The sequence below is a fragment of the Bactrocera latifrons genome, unplaced genomic scaffold (assembly GCF_001853355.1).
Source record: "Bactrocera latifrons isolate USDA-ARS-PBARC rearing strain unplaced genomic scaffold, ASM185335v1 scaffold_53, whole genome shotgun sequence".
In the NCBI taxonomy this organism is placed as follows: Eukaryota; Metazoa; Arthropoda; class Insecta; order Diptera; family Tephritidae; genus Bactrocera; species Bactrocera latifrons.
The window spans coordinates 1,055,728-1,082,808 of NW_017537190.1; the positions used below are offsets into that span (position 1 = coordinate 1,055,728).

At 35.5% G+C, this 27,081-nt stretch overlaps 2 protein-coding genes across 2 annotated transcripts in view; one reads left to right on the forward strand and one right to left on the reverse strand.

The window, feature by feature from the left end:
- The first annotated feature begins 1,388 nt into the window (after window positions 1-1,388).
- On the forward strand, window positions 1,389-12,098 carry LOC108974137 (prostatic acid phosphatase). Its single transcript, XM_018941802.1, has 6 exons — window positions 1,389-2,601; window positions 2,738-2,836; window positions 9,952-10,191; window positions 10,265-10,714; window positions 10,784-11,042; window positions 11,112-12,098. Exons 1-6 carry the CDS (start codon window positions 2,392-2,394, stop codon window positions 11,216-11,218), a joined length of 1,365 nt encoding a protein of 454 aa, XP_018797347.1. The 5' UTR covers window positions 1,389-2,391; the 3' UTR covers window positions 11,219-12,098.
- A 2,732-nt stretch (window positions 12,099-14,830) lies between these two features.
- LOC108974140 (chaoptin) overlaps window positions 14,831-27,081 on the reverse strand; it is a gene marked incomplete in the record, with an annotated part of 47,149 nt that continues 34,898 nt past the window's right edge. Inside the window, 5 exon segments of the mRNA XM_018941805.1 lie at window positions 14,831-18,963; window positions 19,038-19,184; window positions 19,272-19,561; window positions 21,865-21,964; window positions 23,906-24,169. Of these exon segments, the coding sequence (XP_018797350.1) occupies window positions 15,931-18,963; window positions 19,038-19,184; window positions 19,272-19,561; window positions 21,865-21,964; window positions 23,906-24,169 (3,834 nt within the window).

The window sequence follows — 27,081 nt, forward strand, 5'->3', positions numbered from 1 at the left end:
AGATGTGTTTATTTATTTTCAATTGAAATAAATATACTTCAGTTTGTATATAAATAAACAACAACAATGAAAATACACAAGTTATTGCAAATATGTTTTTGTTTTTCGCACATATCTATTTAAAATTTTGCTTTAGTTATAGTACAGAATTTTATGCAATATAATTCAATAAAGAAACAGTTAATTTTTTATGTAAAATAAAATATACTTTCAGTACTGTTATTATACTTTGCATTAAAAATGCTTAAACCAGAAGTTCGCAACAAAATTAACGAATGACGAATCGGTTCTGTACAACTAACAAGGTAAGCCTTTATGTGCTTATGCGTTTTTGATATAAAGAAAATAAATGGTGCTGCATCATTTTAAACTAGAAGAGTTGATGTTGTTGTAGCGCTGGAATTATGCCGGCCGTCCTTAAATGGATAAAAAGTCCGGGTCTTTTCCGGTTACGTAGATTGCCTGTCGTTGGAACAGACAGTTTAGTTCTTCAACTAAAGAGTCATGCACATGGCTTATTCTTGAAAATATGTTTTTTTTAAATTTTTTTCTTAATTTTTTTTTTAATTTTTCAACTTTTTTTCTTAATTTTTATATCTATTTTTTAATTTTTTATAACACTGTTATTATGTGTTTTTTGTAATTTCTTTTGTAATTTGAAATTTTTTTACAATTGCCTTTTGTTTTTTTTTAAATTATTTTATTTTATTAATTTTTAAAAATTTTTTAACGTATTTAAATTTTTTTTCTTCTTTTTTTGTTTTTCATACATAAATATATTATAATAATCTTTTTCGATTCTTTATAATTTTTTAAAATTAATTTTTTAATTAATGTTTTATTATCATTGTTAGTTATAAAGAAATCTGTTTTAATTTTTCTCTAAATATAATTAAGCTACTTTGCAGTTAATTTCAAAGTTCTTAACTTTGTGTTGCATCTTTTAAGCGCATATTTAAATTCTATAAACATTTGTGGCAATTATAATATAAAATTTGTTTTAAATGAGTACAATAGGTGCAACATTTGCAAATCTAGGTATAACTGTACTGTTATACAGGTATATCAATCCTGAACAAATCGCTGTTATAATTAATTAATTTCATAAATCGCTTTGTATTAAATAACGAAATGTTAACCTGTACTTCCCCTACAACAACACTCAGTTATAGAATTCAGCTCTCTCTTTCCAAAATGTGCACACTCTCTTACGTCGAAGTCACTCACTGTACTCATATCGATATGTACAATATGCACGCATGCTGCCAAATGCACAGCGGTAGCACTGCAGTGCAATGCTCTCTGTATTTTTGTTTGAAAACACGGTGTGGTGACTATACCTAGCCAGCCGTCAAAACGAATTTAACGAAACAACAAAAAAAAATTTTGATATTTGTCAAAGATTATTTCAAAGCTTTTATCAGTTGTTTAGCTGTCACTGAGCAGTGGCGAAAGCGCTTTGGAGCGATTTTTTCGCAACGCATAAACTCACTCTTTGCTCTACCGCGAGTCTGTTGAATTATTGCGACTGCGAATCTTCGCACAGTTGCTGTCGTCGTGTTCGGTGTCAAAGTAACAAACTGTTTTGACTCGGCGCACTGCCACAACAAGGGAATTGATGATTACTTCATTATTTAGTGATTTTGTAAATTTTTACACATATACTTTATGGCTTTATTGAAATAATGGGCAAGATTCAAATGCAAAAAAGCAACGACGACGGTACAAAATTGCTTTATGAGAGTGCTTTGTTGAAGTGAACGCAAAATAACAAATAAAAAATCGCGTTAACAAACAAACAAAGGCCAACGGGTACTCGAAGAAGTCGAAGAAGGTGACGAAGGCAACAACAACAGCAAACATACATACACAGTTGCATGCAAATGCAGAATATTGAATTGCAGCTAAATTTATAAAATCGCAATTAGTGACTGTGCGCTATCCAACGAAGAAGGCCACAAACACAAAAGTCACAAATAAATGTCTAAACATTGAACAAAGTGTGTAAACGAGCCTCCCAATTGGACACTTGAGTAGAGACAGTGAACCATATGCAAGCAAGCGAGCGAGCAGGAAACGGGAACATAGCGCATTGACAAACCACTGCGACAAGATACTAAAATAAATGAGCAAAGCGAATATCACGAATCGCCCTACCTACACCCACACACACATACAAACATATATATTCATTTATTTATTTTCTAACTTCAACATATGCTTTTGCGTTGAGTTTTTGTGAAACGCGCGAATAAATATACGATTATTTTATAACTTGCCGTAAAACAAGTTGGTTGTTGCGGGCTAAAAGCTGAACAAGAAGCGGAAATACGCGCAAAACAAAAGACATAAAATAAACAAGAAAAACAACATTGCACACCTGCGAACGACATGCCAAAATCACTAAATATTTTTAAGCCGCTGCGGTTGCTCCAATACAGGCAGCTATTCTTCGTCTTCGTGTTCTTCACTTTGTGTTGTGCTTCACTAACTTTGGCGGACTTGGAGCTGCCAACAACACTACCACAAAGCGGTGGGCAACGTGGACTTAACAATCCGTTGCCAGTTGCTTTGAAGGGAAAATTAATATTCTCGCATGTGGTAAGTGTGTACTCCGCGTATAATTTGGTTGTATGAGCATTTATCGGTCAACAGATGCCTGGTTAATGACCAACAATACCCAATACGCGCGCATTTTTAATAATTAACTTTTTTGTTTGTTTGTGCACTTTTGCAGCTCTTCCGACACGGCGACCGCACGCCAATTGAACCATACCCAACAGATCCGTGGAAGAATCGCGAGTACTGGCCGGTCGGCTGGGGTGAACTCACAAATGTAAGTGCGAAAATCATAATTTTTTTTATTACTTCGTTAGTGCTATAATTAAGTTTCTTATATTTGCATGAATGGGTCAGGTTAGCATATGCTGAGTGTTTGTAAATTTAGTGAAGCAACCATATGGCAGCTGACCTGTATTGGCAAGCGTTGCACTTCGCATAAGGGAGAAGTAAAACAAAATATAGTTATACTTTTTTTTTATGAAACACTTGAAGAAAGTTATTACTTGAAACCAATGGTTCATTAGAGAATAATATTTAAAAATTAGTGTTAAGTTTGCATGGTGAAATATTAAAAAAAATACGGCAATGACTATGGAGTGTCTCGAAAAAATGTTGAATTGCGTTGCCTTTCATAACTCGGTGCTGGCTCATCTGAATATACATATGTATATCGTTAACTGAATGTTTTTACCTGGCAAAGCCGAGAGACTTTTCCGCAAACCAAATTTTTTAGAACTTCTGGAAGGAAAAAAATCGATACTTAGCGGTAAAATCGGGTAATTTGTTTTTGTAAAATATTTTTATTAATTTTTTTTTATTTATGACAAAAAAAATTTATATATGTTTCTATCAGAATTACAAGGCTATTCATTAAAAAATCGCTCAAAGATACTCTTGCAACCTGTATACTCGATTATCAACAAAAATTTATATTTTTACTTATTTATCATTTGTAATCCCTTATCATGTGATTTATGAAGTATAAAAAATGCTTAATAATTAAATTGTGTGCTAGACAGTGTAAACGTTTTGTCAGACTTTCTCTAATTTACTGCAATGCAGGCGTCATACGAAATTGTCTATCGTTGAATCCGAAAGTAATAACGAATGTACGAACAGATATGTAAATATTTATGTTAATACATACACATACATACTATGTATGTGCGTAAACGTACGTAAGTACGTAAGARCAAACGTAAAGTTTTTAAGTTTAAGTTCAGTAGAATTATGAAAATTATACAAAATTTTGGAAAATGAGGTTATACAATGTATTCATTTCGGTGCATATAATAAAAAAGCGCATATTTACTTACTCAAATGTTTTAATGAATTCTTTTATATTTAGGTTATGTTCAGTTTTACTAACCTTCAGTAATTTCATTCGTTATTTTTTTCACTATTTAAATTTTTTAAGACTTGTTTTGAACTTTTTTGCTTTATTGTGACGTTGAAAGTTTAATAAAAACATAAAAAAAAACGTTAACTTCAGCTGCATCGAAGCTATAATACAATTCGCGGGTGCATTTCTGCTAGCAACTACATGACTTTAATCGGTCCGATTTAGTAAACCGATCTGAACAATTTCCTCGGGAAATTACCATGCCAAATTTCATAAAGATATCTCGTCAACTAAAAAAGTTCCCCATACAATAACTTGATTTTGATTGATCCATAAACCGATCGACAGTTTTATTTTTTAATATTCCAATATCGTCGGTCCCGACAAATTACTATCTTTTTGTTAGGAACATGTGCAAACATTTCAGATGGATATCTGAAGAACTAACGGGCTAGTTCGCGTATATACAGACCGATGGAGAGAGATTTAGACAGTGAATCGACTTGGTCAGACTCGTCTCCTGATCTTTTATATATACATTAACTTCAAATGGTATTCGATGTTTTCTTCTGGCTGTTACTAACTTCGTGGCAAACTGAACTTATACTCCGTTCAGGGTATAAAAATTTATACCAACAACGCTCACTAAGAAAACGGTTATGATCAAAAAAGAATTAACATTCTTAAATATTAAATATACATATGTACATACATTCATACAGACTTTGAATATACATAAATACCAATGTACATTAGAGCGGGTAGATTTTTTTTTCTATTAAATGGCGTATGCAGAAATGTTCTACGGATCATTCTGAACAACTTTTCCTAAGAGACCATGGGTCTAAAACCGGTTATGAGATAGATTTTTAAGGCGAAGTTTAAAAAATCTGAATAATCGGTGATATGTTAGATATGTAATATAGTTGACTGATCTGGCTGATTTCGACAAATGATCAATACAATATCACAAAACATCTAAGTTTCAAATTTCAGTCGTATATCTAAAAAACTGACGAATAAATTTTTATAATCTCTTATGAATTTCGCCTCTAAACTTGCTGGCTGGAAACCATTCTTAAACCCATAGCCCCTCTGGCAAGGTTTTATTCAGAATGTCTAATGTATATGTATGTGAAACATATGTTTTCTTTTTATATAAATATACTTCTATATGTATGTAAGTATCTTTAGGTATTGTGTTCGCACGTGTGACCATTTTATCTCTAAGTAAAGATATATATTTGTAGAGTGGTAGCTGTCGTTTTGACTTAGGGTGATCTGTCTTTTGTCAACAAAAGTATTTCCAGCTGTTTTTATATAAGAAAATTATAATCATGTTATTAGTTATTTAACGGTATTCGATTTATAATTTACATTTTTTTTTAATTTCATGTTTTTAATATTTTTAAGTTATGGTATGTAAGGGACCAAAAAAAAAAAAAAATCAAAGTAATAATTTTGATATTCTTTTTTGCTGTGTAATTTTCTTAATGTGCCTTGATTTCAAATATAAATTTTTTTCAACAAAAACTTTGACCTATTTGAAAACTTCAATTATTTTATTCATGTTGTTGCGTACTTTAMTCTCAGTCAGTTCATTAATTAGTACATTTTCAGCTGATAATGCTGGTAGTAGTATATACATATGTATATTTTCTATTGAGAAATCATTTATTATTCATTTTTAATGATTTTCAGTGCAGCTAGCGTTTCGTAATTACTTAAGTTCAATTACCTCCGTTTGTTAACGAAATTCACAGCTATGCGCTGCTGTTGTTAGTAGTATTTCTAGTAAGAGCCTATATGAGGCTATATATACCATATATATATATATATATGTATATATGTGTGTATATTTATTTGTAGGCATGTATGTATGTTTGTATGCTTATATTTATATGCCTATAATAATCGAGAAGTGCTTATTGGCTCACAATTCCTATTAATAAATGACTAATATTGTCGATGGACTTCAATGCATATTCCTACATTATTGCTTACAATAAATGCCATTAAGTATTGAACTAAGAGCGCGCATATAGCGTTCTTGTTGTTGTTGCGGCACAATTCCGCCGCATTTAGCCGCCCAGTATTGTCATATGAACATATTTGTAGCCAACAATCAGTGGCGTTAATTTCACTCTAATGAGMACAAACAAAGCTTCTTGTGTACATACTTTAGTGTATATAAATAGAGTCTTATTACTATTTCCATTATAATATTTGTCGGTCAAATGTTTGCCGCTTCGAATTGCTTACAGTTACATTACAAGCAACACATTTGTATGCACGAGTATTTGGTACGCACGAGTTTGACTGCTGACAGCAAAAACGCCGAAATTTATGCAGGCGATTATGGTTGATACCCTGTAGGAAAAATTTGAATTGATAAGGTGCAAAAAAAAAATAAAATAAAAATAAAAATCAATTTATTTTTATAATATAAATGTATGAAATTAAGTTAAATTATTTACACTTAAAATTGTGGTAAGCATTAGCGCACGATTTTTCAGCTCAAATAAAAGCTGCTGTAATTTAGAAGAGCTGAAATTTGAGTAAAAATATCAGTAAAACTATATTTTTTTATTAAGGTCAGTTTTTTTGACATATCATGAGGTATGTCGTGGAGTATATAAACAAATTTTTTCAGAATTTTTTGATGAAATCTTTCGGAGAAATGGCTGGGTGAATGAGATGCGTTTTTTCACTGGTGGATACAATTTCTCATGTTTGGATCATCTGAAACACAACAACCCAATTTATTCTTAAAAAGTACGTGAATGGTTATCTTCCCTACTAGAATCATGAAAAAATGTTGGTAAATAAAAAAGTAATTAACGTTGTTTTTTTTTTAATATTTCCCCATGTCTTTTACATAAGTTTTGCCATAACATTGTCATTTAAAAAAAATTAAGCAAATAAGTTTAAAATAGTGTGTTTTGAGAAAAACGCGTTTAAAGTTTGAGGTGTGCACTCCGAGCGCTCGAAACGTCGAGCGGTATTATTATTTTTGGTCCTTTCAATACTATAGGGGGTTTCTACATTAATTCTAAGGGTATAAGAGAACAGAAAATGAAAAAAAAGAAGACACAAAGAAGATTACACTACTGACCCCTTAATTTATAATTTTTGAACTTTCCATATAGAAAAAAATTACGTTYCACGTTTTGTTCGAGGTAAACTCCTAAATACTTCCTGCACCGGTTTTAGTAAAATTTAGCTCACTCTGTTCAGTTTGTTCTAACTTGAAACATAAATAGTTTATATCTCAATTATTTTAAAAGTCAAAACAATTCGTAAATAATAATATTCATGTGATTACAATTCAAATAAATATATAGATATATTACCTATTATTTAAATTTTTGAGCAAAATATCAAATAGAAATTTAATTTTTTTTTTAAATTTATTCAATATTTGTATCAAACATTTTCAAAATTACTCCCCAAGCTTAATCTTGTATATTATTTTATTGCCAATAACGTCTTCGCATTCAAATCGCATTCCAATCCATAATACGAAGTATTTGTGTTACTGCAATTTCCTATAGGGGCTTTTTACACATGCATATTTATTAATGGTAAATACTCGTACAAACAAGAACAGGCTTGCGTACGTAACAATAAGATCAGCAAATAGTACTTTCAAAAATATTTTCTTCGCGTTTCTTGTAAACTGATAAGTCACGTGACGCTAAAAATCGGCAAACAATGGTCAGCTGAAAACAATGTATATTTCATATTTTGAGGCCTAAAGAAATGTAACACAATTGCTATTTATGAAATGTACATATGTATATTTATTGAAGATTAAGCCTTGCTTCGTACAATGGCAGATAACGGCAACAAAAAGGAATCAATTAATTTATGGCCATAAAGTAAAGTAATGATAATTTTCATTTCTATCGCGTTTTATTTTTCAAGTACACAAATTTTGTTTGATAACTGTAATTTTACTTGAGCTTGCAATAAAACCACAAAACTTTATTTTTAACTTGGTTAAATATACATTTTTAAACCGTTCCCACGTTAGTCGATCGGTAACTGGAATAAACCGGACTGGACTGGTCAAGGAATGTGAACTCAAGAGCTTTATTCCAAATTTGTTGAAAGATATGTTTTCTGTATTTACAACAAGAAAAAACTTTCATTATCGATTTCTCTATATAAAATTTTAATTTAGGTATATAGTACGTTTAGATTAAAAAGTTTTGGCATATTTGATATTGCCCCTAAAGTTAAATGATTCTATATTCTGATATTGTTAGCTATCGCAACTTTGAAACTGGCGAATAAAACAAACAAGTGGCATATAACAGATAAACTGACTCAAATAGAGAGTAAAACATCACTCTCTGCTATTGAATTCGACTGCTTAACTTTGTTGTTGATTATAAAGTTATCTATCGTCACATAAAATGCAAAATAACGTAACATCACTTTTCATAAGTTAAGGCGAAGAAAAAACAATATGATAGAAGACACTCAAATTGAAACAAAGTTGGAGTTTTGTTTATACTATAAAATGTGTTATAGTGGTTGTTATATCTCACAGCCATTTTCTTTTTTTTTGATGATACGTTGTGTTGCATTTTAGGTGACGTTATGTTATCATATCTGCATATAGCACGTACAGAAGCGAATTCATATGAAAAATTGATGTTTCATTATTAAAGTGATAAAAAAGTACAAACACATGTAACTCTTTCTATACCCCTTTCAATACCCCTGTCTATAGCGATTTTGCAAAAAGTTTTCCATTATAAGGTATATAAATAGATAACCGTTATATTATTCAACATCTATCTATCATATTTATTTACTTATTTTGTTTTCTTTGCGACTGTATTTTTCACCTAAATAAAGAAAATATGTCKCATAGTTTGCGATTTGAGTTTAGCAGCTGTATTCTGTTGTTTTATATTGAATATTTACAATATATTTTCGAAAATTTTCTACAAGTTTATTACTCTTTTGAGTAGAAAGTCATTAAAATATCATCAAAACATTAAATATTTGAGTGAATTAATTTTTTTTTATATAAAACTGCGTTTTTATACTCTGATCAGGTGGCAAATTTTATGCGAAAWATTTTTTAACACCCAGTATATAGTATATAAATATAGGGTAGTCGAAAAAGTCTTTTCGTATTTCTATCAAACTTCAACTTATTTTATTTTTTATATAAGGGTGTCAAATAACTTGTKAATAACAATGCTTTATAAAGAGTGTTACATTGATCGCATTTAGTTCAAATATGCGCCGTTTCGTTCGATAATCTGTTTCCATCTAGACGGCAACTTCATAATAGCCCCCTAGTAGAAGCCCCCTCCTTATTTGCGAAGAACTCGGACAGCCACTTTTCACAAGCCTCTTTTGAGTTCAATTTTACACCAACAAGGGCGTTCGCCATGGACTGGAACAGTGGTAATAAGTGGTAATCACTTGGCGCTAGGTCCGGGCTATATGGTGGATGCGATAAAGCCTCCCATTCGAACTCCCGTAGCTTCTGACGAGTCATCAACGAAGTGTGTGTTATCTAACGTTGTCCTCGTGGAACACTACATCCTTCCTGTTGGCTAATTCTAGACGCTTCTGGTCGATCGCCTGCTTCAAGCAGTCCAGTTGTTTACAGTAAATGGTAGAATTAAGCGTCTGACCATATGGGAGCAGCTCATAGTGGATGATTCCCTTCCAATCCCACCAAACACACAACAAAACCTTCCTGGCCGTCAATCCCGGCTTGGCCACTGTATGGGACGATTCACCGGCCTTCGACCACGACCGTTTTCGCTTGATATTGTCGTATGTGATCCATTTTTCAGGTTATGTCAAGACCTTTSAAAGATGTGTAGTATTGCCAGATACATGCTCCGTAGCGCTTTATACATAGTCGCAAAATTCAAAAGACAAAAAGGCGAAAGGGAGATATTTGACACCGTAATATATGCATAGTATATAATTTACAAATGCATATAGATTTTAATATTAAAATTATTACATTATACTTCAAACTAATGCGTTTTTGCTTTTTCCAATTGCAGACGGGGAAAAACCAGCACTATCAGCTTGGTAAATGGTTACGTCAACGCTATAATAYGCTATTAAATGAAACCTACTCGGAGAATGAGATTTATGTGCGCTCAACCGATGTCGATCGCACGCTGGCGAGTGCGCTATCAAATTTGGCCGGACTGTATCCGCCAATAGGTGATGAGGTTTGGAATAAAGATATAGCTTGGCAACCGATACCRGTGCATTCCAAACCCGAGCGGGACGATAAGGTGCTTACACACTTTTTTTAATTGCAAGTGTTTTTTATTGAAGTTTACCAATTGTTCCTTCCTTATCTCTTAGGAGTTGGCTGGTAAAGTGTCTTGTCCCGCCTACGATTATGCGCGCTCAGCACTTTTAAATTCGATTACCTTCCAACAGCTAAATCAACGCTATMAATATTTATTTGACTACTTAACCAAGTATTCGGGTCGCAAAGTGGACACCTTGGAGGCTATACAACGTATGAATAATACATTTTTCATTGAGGCACTCTACAACCGTACGCTGCCCGAATGGACCAAGAAGGTCTACCCCAGCGCCGATATGACATACATAGCGGATTTCGCATTTTCGATTAACACGTATACGCGCCGCATGGCACGCTTAAAAGCCGGACCGCTGATAAAAGAGATGCTACAACGTTTTGGGGAGAAGGCGCGCGGTTCACTCAAGCCCGATCGTGCGGTGTGGATTTATAGTGCACACGATACAACCGTCGCGAACGTTTTGAACACACTCAAATTATACGATGTTAGTATGCTTTGTTGCTCCGACTTATCGCAATTTGATTATACCGTTTAAAATATTTTACATTTTCAGATGAAAAGCCCCGGTTATACAGCTTGTTTACTATTCGAATTGCGCATTGATGAGCAGAATCAACCTTTTGTGTCAATATTCTACAAAAACACATCGGCTGAGCCCACACTACTGAGCATACCCGATTGTGGCGTGTCATGTCCACTGGCAAAAATGCACACAATATACAAAGATATTTTGCCAGTGGATTGGGAGAAAGAATGCAGACTGAGCACCATGATGATGCCCTACGATGAGGCTAATATCGGCTTGGCTATGGGTAAGCCTAGCTTTACAAATACAATGCGGCCGTATTATTTGCTAATATCAGATATTTTTCTAACCACAGCCATACTGGGTTCAGTTATCTGCTTTATGCTATTGCTCTCCTACACGTTCATGCTGTACTATCGCCGCCGCAGATATAGCGCCTATTCGTATGCGCAAATGGCCTAATTGTCAATAAGTGATATATCTACTTTTAGCGCTTTAGTTTTGCCCAACAACATGCAACAACCAATCGGCTTCAAAGTGTATGAGCACAAATTGTAATGTTCCTCTGTGTATCAATAACCCTAATACATATGTATGCGAGTATAATATGCATTTGATTTTAATATTTGACAAATTTGATATTTAGCAATTGAATTGCATTTGCATTGTATGTTAACTGTTATAGTATGTGTATATGTACGTAAATTTATSAATTGTGATTCGCATTTCTAGGTGATAGTTTTTGCTCTAATATCCAATTAATGCATTTTCAATTAAATAATTAAATAAACTTGTACCTACCTTAATACCTACACACACACACATACACAACGTATATAAACTCAATTATTTGCCAGTCATCGATCAGTGCTTAAGTCAAAAATTATTATTGGTGATATATATATGTAACTGTCTACCAACAGTTCATCCTATATTTTGTGTACATACATACATATATAAAGTAATACTCCTGTTATTCCATGCTGGTTAACTGTGAAATGAGCAGACTGTCATGCGTTATACATAATTTACTCTTAAGGTGTTTTAGTTAGTTAGAAGGGTGCTCACTTATCACTCACATATTTACTAATGCATACAAGTGTCAGACATGAAAATTATTTCTATGATACAAATTTAAATATTATTTGATTCGTTTTATTATAATTAGTTCCACCGAAATCCTGTGTAATAGTCCTTTTAACGTTTTGTGTTTGTTTTTAAAATTGTTTTTTTTTCCATCCCAATCTCATGACATACCCAGCCACATTGTACGTAAATATATAAGTGATTTGCATTAAATAAAAAAGACTGTTGTTTAATAGAAAAGATGTTTGAAAAGAAACGAAACTTTTTTTACAAAATTGTTATCAAACAAAGGAAAAAAAAAAATTAATAAAATTATAAACATAAAATATGCAAAATTTTGTAAATAAATGTCGATTTTAATAACAAACTAAGAAAACATTAAATAAATTATAATTCCAGAAGTAAAATTAAGATTTTTCATTATTACCATAAATAGGACTTATTCGTTCAAAAGTAAGAGACGAGCACACACGTTGGTTGAGCTGAGAGATATTCCCATGACAGTCGAGTCTACGAAACGAGTCCGACCAAGGACTGTCAACAATAATCATAACAAAAATCAACGCTATCGATATTCATTTAAGGCCAAAGATTGTCACATTGTCATCACAGTAGCATATATACCAGCTGTTCAATTTAGACTCGTGCTGGTCTATTTGATAGAATCGATAAAATTATTTTCCTATACTGTAATAACCTTTTTTATGTGTATGTGAAGTCTGTTCAACATATTTCAAATAGTGTGTGCTTAGTACCTCCTTGTTTATTGCTCGAAATATTTGTTTGGCAATTTTTACCACGGAAAGAAATTTAACACGTTTGCTGGAGATTTAAATTTTGTATTTCCAATGGAGTCATAGTTACGCAATCGTTAAAAATGTTGCAGAAATATTTTGGGGAGTCTACTTTATAACGAAGTATTTCAGTGGCAACTTCCCTCATGTTAGTCGACCGTCCATCCGCTGAGTGGGAACTTGCCTCATGTTAGTCGTCCGTCCACTTTTGTTCATGACTATACATCGAAAAATGTAAAAAAAAAAAAATGTTTTAAATTGTCGTGTTGGTATCAGAGAGATAGCAGAGGATCTCAAAACGTTTTGGGTATGAAGGGTGTCAATGCTAAACTCGTACTTGAGTCTTTTGCAAAAGCAACGTCAAGTAAGGGTCGCAAAAGAGATGTTTGACAACGCAGTTGAGGAACCTACATTCATCATTTATAAAAGTACACTATACAATTTCAAAAATGCGTCAATGATGTTTTCCGCAGCTACAACTACAACACCCTACATTGATCAAACGCATCTTTAGAACCAAATTGCGCAGAAGACTGAAGTTCATCCTCGCCGAGTCTTATAATAAATGTATATAAAATACTATATAATTAAGCGTTGACATGCTTGGATTGGCTTGAGTGGAGTCTATTTTGAAGGCGATTGGTTATCTTTGGCTCGGAAGTGCTTGTATGACAGTCACGCTCAACGATTGCCCTTATTATACTCTTGCAACATGTTGCTACAGATTGTCATAGTTTTGTTCATGTAACAGTTGTTTATATTACCTAAAACTAACCGAGACAGACATCGGGTTATATACACATATATAAATAATAAGGATGACGCTACGAGTTGAAATCCGAAACTAAGCTCGATATACTATATAACTTTCTACTGACATTCCTATGTTAAAATGCGAAACTGGGTGACATCGCCTACTTTGCACGAATAGAGCCCTTAAAGTATGCCTTCTTATGAACAAAAATTTACAAAATCGAACCAAAACTTAGGTGCCTAATATGTGGGCCCAAGAACTTAGTGTTAACTTTTCACCGAAATTATCGGTCAATGTGTGAGATGTGTATATTATTATTTTCTATGGCGGCGAAGAACTGATAAGGAGCATGCATCAGCTTCTTTGTAAATGTGGTAGGACGATAGCATGTCCGACGATTGGAATTTAAGTATGATCTGCCCCATCCACAAAAAGAGATACCCTACAATCTGCGCCAACTACCGTGGGATAAGATTCCTCAACATCTTATATACGGTTCTAGCAAGCTTACTGTGTGACAGATTAAAGCGCGCCGTCAACAGACTGATTGGACCTTATCAGTGTAGCTTTAGGTTTGGAAAATCAACAACTGACCAGATATTCACCATGCGCCAAATCTTGGAAAACTAAAAAGAGGAATGCATCTCCTCTTCGTCGATTTCAAAACTGCTTTTGATCGCAATAATAACACGGCTGTGTAAACTGACGTTAAGCAATACCAAAAGTTCAGTCAGGATGGGGAGGAGCCTCTTAGAGTGGTTCGATACCAAACGAGGTTTCAGTGAAGGCGAATCCCTTTCGTGTGATTTCTTCAATCTACCAAACCAGAACCAAATAGAGATATCATTGACCTCAACAATCCCGCCGTTAGTTTTACTTTCTCCAGAATGGATAAGGAAGCAAAGGAAATGGGTCTGGTAGTGAACGAGGCCAAGACAAAATATTTCCTGTCATCTAACAAACAGTCGTCGCATTCGCGACTTGGCTTCCACGTCACTGTTGCCAGTCATGCTTTCGAAGTCGTAGATAATTTCGTTTAACTCTTGACAATAGGTGCTACTTCGGACTGAGCAGGCAATTGAGAAGTAAAGTCCTCTTGCGATGAACAAAGACCAAACTCTACAAGTCCCTCATCATTCCCGTCCCGTAGAGAATGATCTGGCTTCGCTTGGAATGTCCAATTGGCGCTGGGCATCGAAAAGGAAGAACAACTGGCGTGCTGTTGTAAACTCTGCTAAAATCGTGCAGCGGTGTTTATGCCAATTAAGAAAAAAGATTGGTTTATATAAATGTTTTTACTGGATTTTATATTAAAACTCGAAATGCCTTTCATTTTGTGTAATAACTTCAGCACTCATAAAACAAATAGAAGAAATAACTGGATATAATTTCGTAGTTGAAAGTCCAAATCAAAATAATAATATAAAATAAATACTAAAATTTTGGTGTTTTTATTTTTATTTATTTTAAATATTAGTTATTTACTATACAGCGATCACTTAATTTAAGATATTTCATATTTAATATACTTAGAAAAAATAATTGATTCACTCTGCATTATTGTAATTCCCTAAATTGAAGTTTCACAATCTCGCTAGAAAAGAGGGAATTAACTGTAAGTTTTGAAAATGTACGTGTACTGCTCAATATAGCAACTTTGAACTATTTACAATTGTATCAGTTATATCTTCACGCGACTCTTTAAACAATATAATCAACGGATTTAAATATTACACATTAAATATATTAAAGAACAAACACTATATTTATTATACTTCACTTACTTTGAGAGCTATTATAATATTCGCTATAACGGTATAATTTCATATAAATATTTATTTAGTCTTGAATAATGAATTAAATGTGTATAGGGTGGTTCATAACGTGCATTTGTTTTACTCAGCTGTTGCTGTGTCAGTGACAACAGCTGTAAAAGTTTAAATAATGTGATTAAATATAATATGTGGAAAACTACAGGATCTGAATCTACGGTTTTAATGGCATTCAAGACAGCCACATAAATCAGTTTCTTATTTATCACTAAATAAGTTCCTAAATATGGGTGAGAATCACTTTTGTTTTCATTCAAACCACCCTGTATTTTATTATAAATTGACTATAAATAATAGACAAAAAACTGACATTAATTTTTTAACGTTAGATACATATATTTATATGTTCATACATATTATACACTCGATCCAACATTCCTCCTTAAGACTACCGTGATAATAATAATAATAACTTAAACTCTAGGGAGCAAGCTTAAAACTTGCGCACGCTTAAATGTGAATATTTGCTTTTCATAAAAAAAAAATGCTAAAGAAATCAAAATTGTAATGAAAAAAACAAAATCAAATAAAAGAAAACAAAATATTATAAACACGTTGCGTAAATGTTACACAACTGACTGAAAGTACATATACATGTATATATATATAATATTTATATGTATGTATGCTGTCGGCAGTCACACCACCCAGCACTGATTGAACACCAAGTTAAATTGCTTGCATCGCCACAGTGACCCCGTTTGTACCTTATCTATAGACTTTGTCATCCGAATAGATAATGTATGGCTGTTGACCATTGGACTGCGGTGAGGCCTGTTGTTGCGTGCCACCGAAGTACGACATGCGCGACATAGTCGAGTATGAGTTCTGGCCATTTTGTGTGGCGGCGCGCTGCGACAGATTCTGTGTGGATTGGTGTATGGACGGTGCTTTATGTGGTAGAGTCGCATAACTTTGTGCAGCGTATGGTGGAACGGCATAGAGCGCGGTGGGGGCACCCTTGAAATTTATTGGCACACTACCGGGACCCATTGGCATTGGCGGTATACCGATCATGGCCGGTCCTTGGTGATACTCCACATTGCTCATGCGCAAACGTACAATGCAGATGATGATGATAAGTATGGCTATGAAGGCCACGACGCCGCCAACAATACCGATAATAAGTGTGTCGTCGTTACTCATAATGGGGGCCTTCATGAGTGGGGCTTTGGTTTTGATTTTCATCGGTGGAGCTTGTGTGGGCTCCAAGCTCCAGATGATCATTGGTTCCTCGGTGGTGGTGGTGGTGGGGCGTGTGACGAGACGCGACGATGATTTCAACATATGTTGGGAGGTGCTGCGCGCCGTTGTGGAAGTCATGCGTCGTGGATCACACGTCAATTCGTCATCGCCGACTTCGATGAGCTTTTTACCCTCGAGGAAGGCAGGCGACTGACATTCTACATCGGTCATATGTGAATTGGGTAACCAGCGGCGCAGGGCACGTGCATTACAGTCACAGTGTATGGGATTTGTGGCGAGTCCTTTCAGTTGCAAACTGGTGCGGCGATCCTCGAGTGCGGTAAGGAATTGTGGCACCAACACGGTGACTTTGGAACCGGTGATGTCGAGGTTTAGGTGTGACGAGCGTGGTACAGGGAACAACAAAGCTGGTGGCAGCGTCGTAAGCGATGTGTTTTGTAGTTTGATGGTGAGATCACTGCTTTTCAAGCCGGCCAGCGTGCCGGAGGAGATAGTCTTCAGACGTTCACCGCGTATACCGATAGTTTTAAGTCGTGGATGCTTAGCCGGTTGTATCTGCTCGGTACCTAAAGTTGAATCTTTCACTTCTAAATCGATGTCTTCAAGCCCAGGCAGCAGCTCGAGTATACCTTGGACGTCGAGGTAGCCTAACAAGGGTAGATTGTATGCCTCGAGCTTCTCTAAATTTGGCATATGTTTGAAAGCGTTCTTCTCGATGCGATTAACGTGCGGCAAGCTTTTCAGACGCAACACACGTAACATGTCTAAGTTTTCGAAATTATCTTGTGAGATAACCTCAAAGCTGTTATTCGAAAGATCCAAAGTGTGTAGTGATTGCAGTTTTGGCCAAGCAGCTGCCAATTCGTTTAGGCTCTCTAAGTGATTGTCTGACAGATCCAGCGTTTCAAGTAGGGTTGTGCGTTGAAAGATATCAGCATTGATGGCTTTGAGGTTATTATGCGAGAGATTCAAATACTGTAAGAATGGCGTCTCCAGTGGCTCAAGATGAGCAATGCCAGTGCCGGCTAAGTTAAGTGCGCGCACAGTTTTCGGCTCGTTGAGTATGTTGCGCACAGCACCTTCGCTTAGCGGGTTGTATGATAAGTCAAGATCCTTGATATTTACCATAATACTGTCATCAGCAGGTATAGCGCGTATTTTATTTTGACTCAAATTTACCGAAGAGACGAAGAAATATTGACGTTGCAGTGCATTAAGTGGTGCATAATCGAATTTGTTCTTAGCCAAGTTTATATTTTCGAGCATTTGCAACTTCGAACGCTCAAATATCAAATCGGAGAGTTCAGTCAGTTGATTACCCTCGAGATTGAGCAACTCCAGACGCACTAAACCTTCGAAGGTGCGTTCGCCGATGCGATCCAAATTGTTGTAAGACAAATCGACAATTTGCAGTTGAGTCGAGTTGTGGAACGCCATCTCACTGAGCATGTCCAGTTGATTGTAAGCGACGAGCAGCGCACGTAGTCGCGGCAGACGCGCGAAATCCAACTCCTCTATCGATTTGAGTTGGTTGTGTGATAGGTCGACGTACTCCAGATATTGCAGCGACGAAATGAGTTCGGCGGGGAAGAAACTGAATTTATTATTGGCCGCTTTGATTTCACGCAAACGCGGATGTATGCGGAAAGAAGAAGGGAAAAGATAAGTGAGGTGATTATTTGAAATATCGAGTTCCTCCAAACCAGTGCCTGTGTTGAAGAATTCGCCCTTGAAAGCCGACAACTGATTGTCGCGCAGATTGAGTCGCTTGATGTGCATCACATTCACGAAAGCGAGCGGTCTGATGGAAGTGATTTGATTATTTGACAAATCGATTGATGTGATATTCCAAAGATCGACAAAAGTGCCATCGTTAATTTCCTGTAAATTATTGTCATGCAGGTAGATGTGCTTGAGGTCTTGTAGTGTGGCAAACAGATCACCCGACATTTGCTTGAGTGCGCAGTTACTCAAATCGATGACTTGCAGATGCGAAAGCGGTCGTATAAGTGCGGCCGGTAAAGGAGATAAATGGTGATTACCGCTGAGATTGAGATACTGCAAGTTCTCCAAACCCTGGAAGATATTGCGTGGCAAGTCGGCGAGGTTGTTGCCGCTCAGGTCGAGACTGCGCAGTTCGGTTAAGGCAAGCGGCGTTGCGCCCAAGCCAGTAATGCGGTTCTGTGATAGTTTCAGCTCATTCAGTGATTGATCCAAACCCAAGAATATGTCTGCGCTAATGACGGCCAACGAATTGCCGGAGAGATCGAGCATACGTAGATTAGCGAATGTTTGGAAACTGCCAGTCGGTAGTTCGCGTATGACATTGCGCGCTAGTGTTAAGGATGTGATATCCTCTGCTTGAATGGAACTCAAAATCTCACTTGACAAGGCAGCAACACGATTAAAGTCCAAATGCAAGGTGGTCAAACTCGGCAGGCGTCCCAAAGCGCTACCCGGTACTAGTAAGATGTTATTATCGCGTATGACGAGAGTTTGCAGGTTATCCAGACCCTCCAGCGCATCGTCTTCAATCTGAAATATTGGGAAGAGTGTGAGTATTCATAGCTATTTTTCATTTCAAAAAAAGGGTTCACACAAATACTTACAGTTCGTAGCGAATTCAAGCTCAAGTCGAGATATTTGAGTTCGGTCAGATCGCGGAATGTGCCCGGCGGTATGGTGGTAATGCCATTGCGACTCAAATCCAATACCTCCAAGGCCTTAACCACCTGCATGTGCGTATAATCTAATCGCTGGGTGGGGTGGGGAAATACCAAAGGTAAATTAATAATTCAATAATTTGCATAATTTGAATTTCATATTCTTGGCGCACAACACACCTGCAACATGTTCGAGGACAAATTCAGTGATTTTAGATTTCCGATCGCTGCCAGCGATACAGTTGGGAATTGTGGTATGAAATTTTCGGACAGATCTAGTTTCTGCAAAGTGGGTATAAGCTCGAAAACGTCACTATTCAAATTGGTAATGCGATTTCCGGCCAATTTGATTTCTCGTATGGCTCGTAAACCTTGAAATGCCAGACCCTCGATCGTTTTGATTTCGTTGTGGCGCAGATCGACGATTTCCAGTTCGGGTTGCGCGATGAATGCTTCATAACGGAGTATTGCTATTTATGATTGTGTTGTTGTTGGTGTTATTATTATTATGACAGCGTTGGTAATGTTGTTCGCCAGAATAGGAAATCAAGCAAAATGCAGTAAAGAAAAGAAAAAAAATATTAAAACGTAATAATTTTTCAAGTGTTTCATGGTAATTGGCAAATGGTAATTATGATTACTCATTCTTGGTAACCTATGCATATTCATAAATACTTTTGTTGCTTGTATGTAAATACGTATGATTTATTGCAATTGGCTAAGTAGTCTTGAGTGGTCTGTAATTAAGATATAGTAATCTGAAAATTGTATAATTAAGGCGGTTATGGGACTATTGACAACCGAGAGGAAGGCACTATTCATAGGAACAAATTTCAATATCGTATTATAAATCTACATACTGATTAAATTGACGAAACTTTAATTTTATATGGTTCAGCTATGGAAAAATCTAAACAAAGCATCGAACTACTGATGCTTCCGGATGCTTTACTATTCAGCCCATAACTATATTCATGTAGTTTGCTAAGAGATGACATAACTTGATTATTATTCCATTTTTCCAATATTCCGAACTAGCAATGGAAGTTGTTTTTGTTGTTTTTACGAGTACCTAAGCCCCGTTATGATGGTAATCATTAGTTAAGTTGCCGTCGACATCATCCAACGGAAGGCCCAAGAAACGTGCTGTTTGGACGGGGTCTGACCTAAGGCAGAGGGGTGTCAGATGAGTGGGGTTGGTGGGGAAATGCAAAGAGGTGGCCAATGTTATGCCGAGACTCATTGCATACAGAACATATATTGGATATATCGAGGTATATACTTGATAAGTAGGAGTTTAAACTGCAACAGTATTAAGAACGAAGCTGCGCAAAGGTCACTCTCCTTTCTCTCGGCAACTCGAGCTCTTCGTCTATAGTGGGTGGTGGTTTGACTCCAAGGAAACCATTCACTGAAAGACAGTCGGTGAGTAAGTTGATAGTTGCACTGTGAATGGAGGTCAGTGCTTGTCGAAAGTAAGTTGCGTCCGAAGTCGATTACCTCTTGATGTTAGAAGGCGATAATTTCTACAAAAACACCCCAGTAATAACTGCTTGGAGAGAAGCTCATTATGCTCCTTAACTGCAGCAGACGGACCTCATAATGTAGGAGTTCGATGGGAGACATCCAGAAGCCCGGAGTGTAGTATTCTCACAGGTTTGGACTTGTGGAAAAAATTTTTCAACGGGGAGTTTAGTTAATGATGAATAAAGTCGCAGCCGAAAGTTTTTTTTTATCTTAGTGGAAGTTTATGGTGAACATACTCTAGCTGAGTCAACGTGTTGAAAGGTTTTGGACAATTTAAAAGTGGCTTGGCAGGCGACGAACGTCCGGTCGCTCAAAAAAGTTTGAAAATGAGCAGTACGAAGCATTACTCGATGAAGATTGTTACCAAACAGAAGAAAAGCAGAATCTTTTGGATTAACGCAAGCAACCTCTTTAATAGGTTATAAGAAGCCGCATACTATATATTCAAAAGCAAGGATATTGGTGTTATAGGAATTGCATTCCAGAGGCATGTGAGAAATGTTGTTGCTACAAGAAGAATTAGTATATATATCGCAAAAACAAAAAAAAAAACACATAGTCCGATAACCCTAAACAAAAAAATCATATGTGAAATCTGGTTAACCGGTCAAATCATGAACATATCCGAATATATTAGCTTGTCAAAAAAGTCGTGCGGTATTTCTTGCGATATTTTTATTGAATTTTCAATTGTTCATAAACTTTTTTAGATGACTCATGCCCAGCTCTTGACCGATGTTACGGCTGCTACTATGCCGATCTCTTTCGACCAATTCAGCGATTTTATCGCAATTTTCGACGACAGGCTTTCCGGAGCGTGCCGCATCTTCGACCACCTCGACACCAGAACGAAAACGTTGAAACCATCGTTGTGCGCTGGAAATGGAAACTGTATCGGGTCCATAAACTGCACAAATTTTATTGGCGCCTGAGATTTTATCACAAATTGTCAGAAATATGGGAACACATTTTAGATTGAGATCCGCAATATGTAGTTGGAATAATATTATTAAAAAAAAAAAAACGTGCTAATATAATTTTGGCTTCAATAGCATTATGTTGGTTTTAGTGGTACGAAGAAACGTCGTAACTTCGCTCTTTTATTATAAAATTATAAACTTAAAACTCAACTGAAAAAGAAATACTAATTTATCGTGTCACCTAATGATCTATCTACACTTGAGCTCATTATGCAATAATCCGAGTAACGGTATATACAGTCAAATAACTTTTATCTTTGACTTACTTATGTGATTATGACGCAAAGAAAGAAGTCGCAGCGCATTTGGTCCATTGAGCGAGTTCGATGGAACGGCAGATAGACAATTACGATCCACATAGAAGTCCTAAAAATAAAATTAAAAACATTAAAAAATTTTAAGGAATTCTCAAAACACTCGAGAACACAAATTCAAGTTTTTCTCATTCTAAAAAGACTTAAATTCTTCAATAACCTGTAGTGTCGAAGACTTTGAGTCAGTCAGCTCCGCATGTAAGACTTTAAACACATTTTTCTCAAAATTGTATTTTGCGTAGTAACTTAGAATATTTTAATTACAACTAACTATTTTTTTAAGGGGTTACATGGGTAAAAATCTAATTTTTATTAAATTCTACAACACTTCTAGAATATTGTCGTAAATGTTCAAGTTTATCTGAGTAATAGTTTCGGAGATACAGCCTTGAGAACTTGTGCGCTTGAGGCCAGTTAGGCTAAGTGCGCCGTCTTCAGACGCGTTTTTCTCGAAACTGTGTTTTCGAAGTCGACACGATTTCTCGAATACTTAACTTTGTCGAGAACTACTCAACTGATCTTCATGAAATTTAAGGTCTTTGACACATAATTCTTAAAGCCTTGGACGAAGGATTTTTTTTTCGATTACAACTACTTGAAAAAAAAAATGTCACGAAATTTTAATWTCTTTTTTGGAAAAGTGTCTGCCAAAAATCCAATTTTTAGTTTTTTCTTTCGTCCAAATATAAAATTAAAGTTTTTACTAGAACACGTATTTTTTCACTTTAGATGATTTTGTAAGGATTTATCATGCCAACGCGGCCGCATCTTTTTTCCAAGGAGTCGCAATGGTGGAGTTTAAAATATTTTTTTCCAAAAAATTCATAATTTCTTTGTAATAGTGTATGTTTGTAACAATAAAAAGTTCTAATAGAATATTCAATTTTTTATATGAGAAAAAATTATAGGAAAAGGTTGCTTTTTAACCGAGTAAACCCATGTAACTCTTCAACCAAACGATAACTATTTTCACCTTTAAATTACTGTAAAATTAGTTGAGCTAGAAAAATAGTCAAGAGACTCACCACCAAATCTTTCTAGCGTTATCTCAGAAAATTCTATTATGATCTCAGCGAAGATTTGTATTAGAAAGAATAACAGTCTAATTCTACTTATTGAAAGTGAGCTTGTGACTACAAAATCCAAAGCTAATCGGTTTTCTTTTAATATTACTTAAGTGGATAATGCATTTATTTATCAATAAGTTTTGATTCAAAAAAACCATGTAGAATGGCGAATCGAATGAGCAACTGGTATAAATCAAATCGACTGGCATAATCAAATAAGAAAGAGGGGAGGGGTGTGTTTACACCTGCTTAATGAGATATCCACGTGACTAGAAAGCAAAGCACAGACATAGCGCGCAGACAAGTGGCGAATCGAAGACGACCAATACAAGTTGAGTCGACCTGTTGAACCGCTACAAGTATTTAAATTAAAAAGCATTACAAGCATTACTTAGGTCTGCAGTTAAGTGGTTTTATTGCATGTATCGTAAACGAACGCGGCGACTGCGCCAAGACACGTCTGCACTTAAAGGAAAGATACTACTTAATATTGCACCTGCATACACCAAAGTTGTAGCTATTTATCCATATGCCAACCAATGAACTGACCAATCAGCTATTTGCCGACGACACTTAAGCCCCAATTACATACATACATATATACGTGCGTACATATATAATATATGTACAAATGTGCGAATCGTGTGCATGGACAGTTCATCAGCTTTTGCGCAAACAATGTGTATGGAATGTGCAAGCGACTTTTTGCTGCAATTACTTTTATAAATTCGCACACACAGACATTATACTCGCATATCCATACGTATAATTGCACCTAAATAAATAGGTGAGTATGTGATGCAACTAAATGTGTGCGTTGCTTGTTAACACGTTTGGTTACGTAAATAATAAATACAGGCATTTGTAAACATAGCAATTATGTATGCATGTAAGTGTTCACATTAGTGAAATTACAGTTCATTTACCTTCAAGTCGGCGCAGCCTTTAAGCAGACCCTCTTCGATTGATTTGATTTTGTTGCCGGATAGGTCGAGCGTTTTCAGATTTTTCAGCGGATGAAATTCGGCGGTGGAAAATATCGGATTCAGACTGTCGCCCAGTAGATTATTCGCCAAGCGTAACTCGGTGAGTGACTCTTTGAGGCCGAGAAAAGATTTCTCTGGTATGCGGCGTATCAGATTGTTCGAAAGATCCAACTCTTCAATGGGTAATTTTAGTGTGCCAAAGCTCTGTGGGAAATAAAATAAATAAATTTTTGGTTAATTAATGTTGTTGAAATTTTTAGGTAAAAGCTTTAAGCCATAGCATTTTGCTTTCGAATCGTTAGTTTCCAATATTTCATTTAAATAAACTGAAGTTTTCCTCGTTCGTTAATTTTCAGGAGTCGTCTTTGATTCGACATGCTTTTTACTAAATTTACATGTGATCGTTACAACAAAGTTATCTAGTTGATTTTAGTAGATATAAATTACGTGAATACCTCATTCAAGTGACGTTCTATCCCTTTTTATTATACCTTTTCTAAAGTATTTGTCAAATTGCTACGCTTAAGTTTAAAATACGTAACTGTTCAACGAATCGAAGGCTGCTAGTATTATTTATTTGCTTAAATAGCAAAAAAAAACTTTTTCTCATAAAATTTAATTTAAAGAAGTGCCGTTTTATATAAAAAGGGCTCACACCTTATGCGGATCTACCTCTATTGATGGAAAATTGTATGAAGAAATCATTGTGAGAGTTTTAGAGTGATAACAGATGCTCTCAATATCTCTCATGGTTTTACTCAAATACTAATTTTGATTTAAAATAAATGATACGAGTATGAAGCTCGTTTTAGTGGAATGCCTATCAAAATCTTTGCATGTGGGTCTTAAAATCTGCCTCAAGCAGCGCTGATCCCTCTAGTAATTTGTTTAAGACTGTATTATTATTCTTTGGATGGCTGACATTGACTTCAAATGAGCCACATTTCAAAGAGGTAATCAACATTTCTTTTAAAAATACGTTAACATGTATTTTTGTTGCTAGAAAAATCTTGTGGTTTAGCCAATATTTTACTCTAAGATTTCGATGCACCGAAACATGTGATCCATTTCGAGGTTCTCTATTTTTTTTTAAAGAAAAACACAAAAAGTTCAAATTAATGGTTAATGTTTATTATCATTCGAAAGAACTTTCTTTGGTATTCACTTCTGCCCTAGGTAGAGTTCTCTTAATAAATACATCGATGTCTGGGAAGAGGTACCGTCTTGTTGAAACAAATGTCGCCGATATCACAAGCTTCAATTTCAGGCTTTAAAAAGGTTATTTTCATTTTTGAAGATATATGGACCGATGGTAAACTCACAAACCACACTAAACCGTTATTTTTCTGAATGAAATGAAAGCTATTGAATTTCTTCAAGTTGCTCTTAGTTCCAAATACGGCAATTTTACTTGTTTACATACCCATTGAGTGAGAGTGTCTCATCACTGAACAAAATTTGGCTCGAAAGCGTCGGATCTTCTTGGAACTTTTCAAGAGCTCAGAGCGAAGCGATGTCGCTTGGGAAGGTCGAGCGAGAACTGAAGTTGCACAAAAATGCTTTCAATTTAAGATCTCGCCTTAAAATCTCCACTTTCTCTTCGTGTATATATTCAGCTACGGCTACCATATTTTCTTCATTGCGTGCTAAACGTGGTCTATTCATTCGAATGTTATCCAATAATAAATGCTGGGTCTCACGATGGGTGATGCTTTTGCGAATGGTACGCTCGGTCGGTCAATTATGTGGACCATAAGTTGAGCGAAGTGCGCAAAACACGATCTTTACATCTTTACAGAACGTGAACTTTCGTAATAAAGTTGAATGATTTGTAAACGTTGTTCAGGCATTCATGTAAATCTTTCCACGATGAAATGCCAAACAATACTGAACAAAAATAACATGACAGCTTGCCACGACTCACGCGTGATCTGTCAAAAACAGGCTATTGAAAAATGTACCACCACTTGGAACACCTATTATAATGCTTCTGTTTCGAGATATTCAAGTCTTTTATTGACGGAATCAGTAAATAGATTCGTATCATGCTAAGCTTGGTACAAATAAAAAGAAACGTTAACTTCGCCAGCTAGATATCGATCTGAAATCATTTTCTCCCCTAAGAGCAGCTTATTTGTCAGAACCGTTGATATCGGTCCACTAAGCCAAACAAACTAAAAGATAAAAATCAAGTTCTTGTATGGAAAACCTTTTTATTTAACAAGGTTCTCCATGAAATTTTACATGGATTTTGTTTAGAACGAATCATATAGCTACCATTCACACTGACCGTGCAAAACCTATGTAGATGAAGACTATAGTGAAAGATATGTTGTGGGGGTATCATAGCTTTGGTACAATCGAAATTAAAGTGTTTCCTAACCCTGAACAGGGTATTTTAGGTCTGTCACGATGATTTAACCATAGCCGTCTGTTCGTCCGTGAGTATATACTTGTTTCTCAGTTTTTGAGATATCGATCTGAAATTTTGCACCCGTCCTTTTTTCATCAAGAAGGTACTCATTTGTCGGAATGACCGATCTCGGATCATTGTAGCTAATACCATACATAAGGATCGATCGAAATAAAGTGCTTGTATGGAAAACTTTTTCATTTGGCGAGATATCTTTATGAAATTTGGTATGTGTGATTATCCAAGTGCAAACTACGAAGAGTATATAGACTCACATAGTTGTTGACAACCAGCTTATTTCACTTTCTTGGACAATTATAAATTATTTTGCCCTCCTTAGAAATATGTATAATTCGGACTATTGTACGGTTTGGCGTGGAATGCGCCACGGGCAGAATATTTATTAAGGTTTTTATGCAAAAGATGACATACTTCACATTTGTTGAGAGTTTTTGAACTCACCGGCAACAAAGAAGTTGGAAAATTATTGTCACACGCCAAGACACGGCTACGTGCAGGAAATTATATATGCATATTCATATACTATATATATATATTTTTTTCTCATATATGTATATACAAYAGTAGCAACAATAACAAAAGCATAAAATCACAAAGCATTTTGTTGTCAACATTGAGCAACGCCTCCGCTAATTTCCAATGCAAAGCTAACAACAGCTAATGAGCCAGACGACACTGCAAA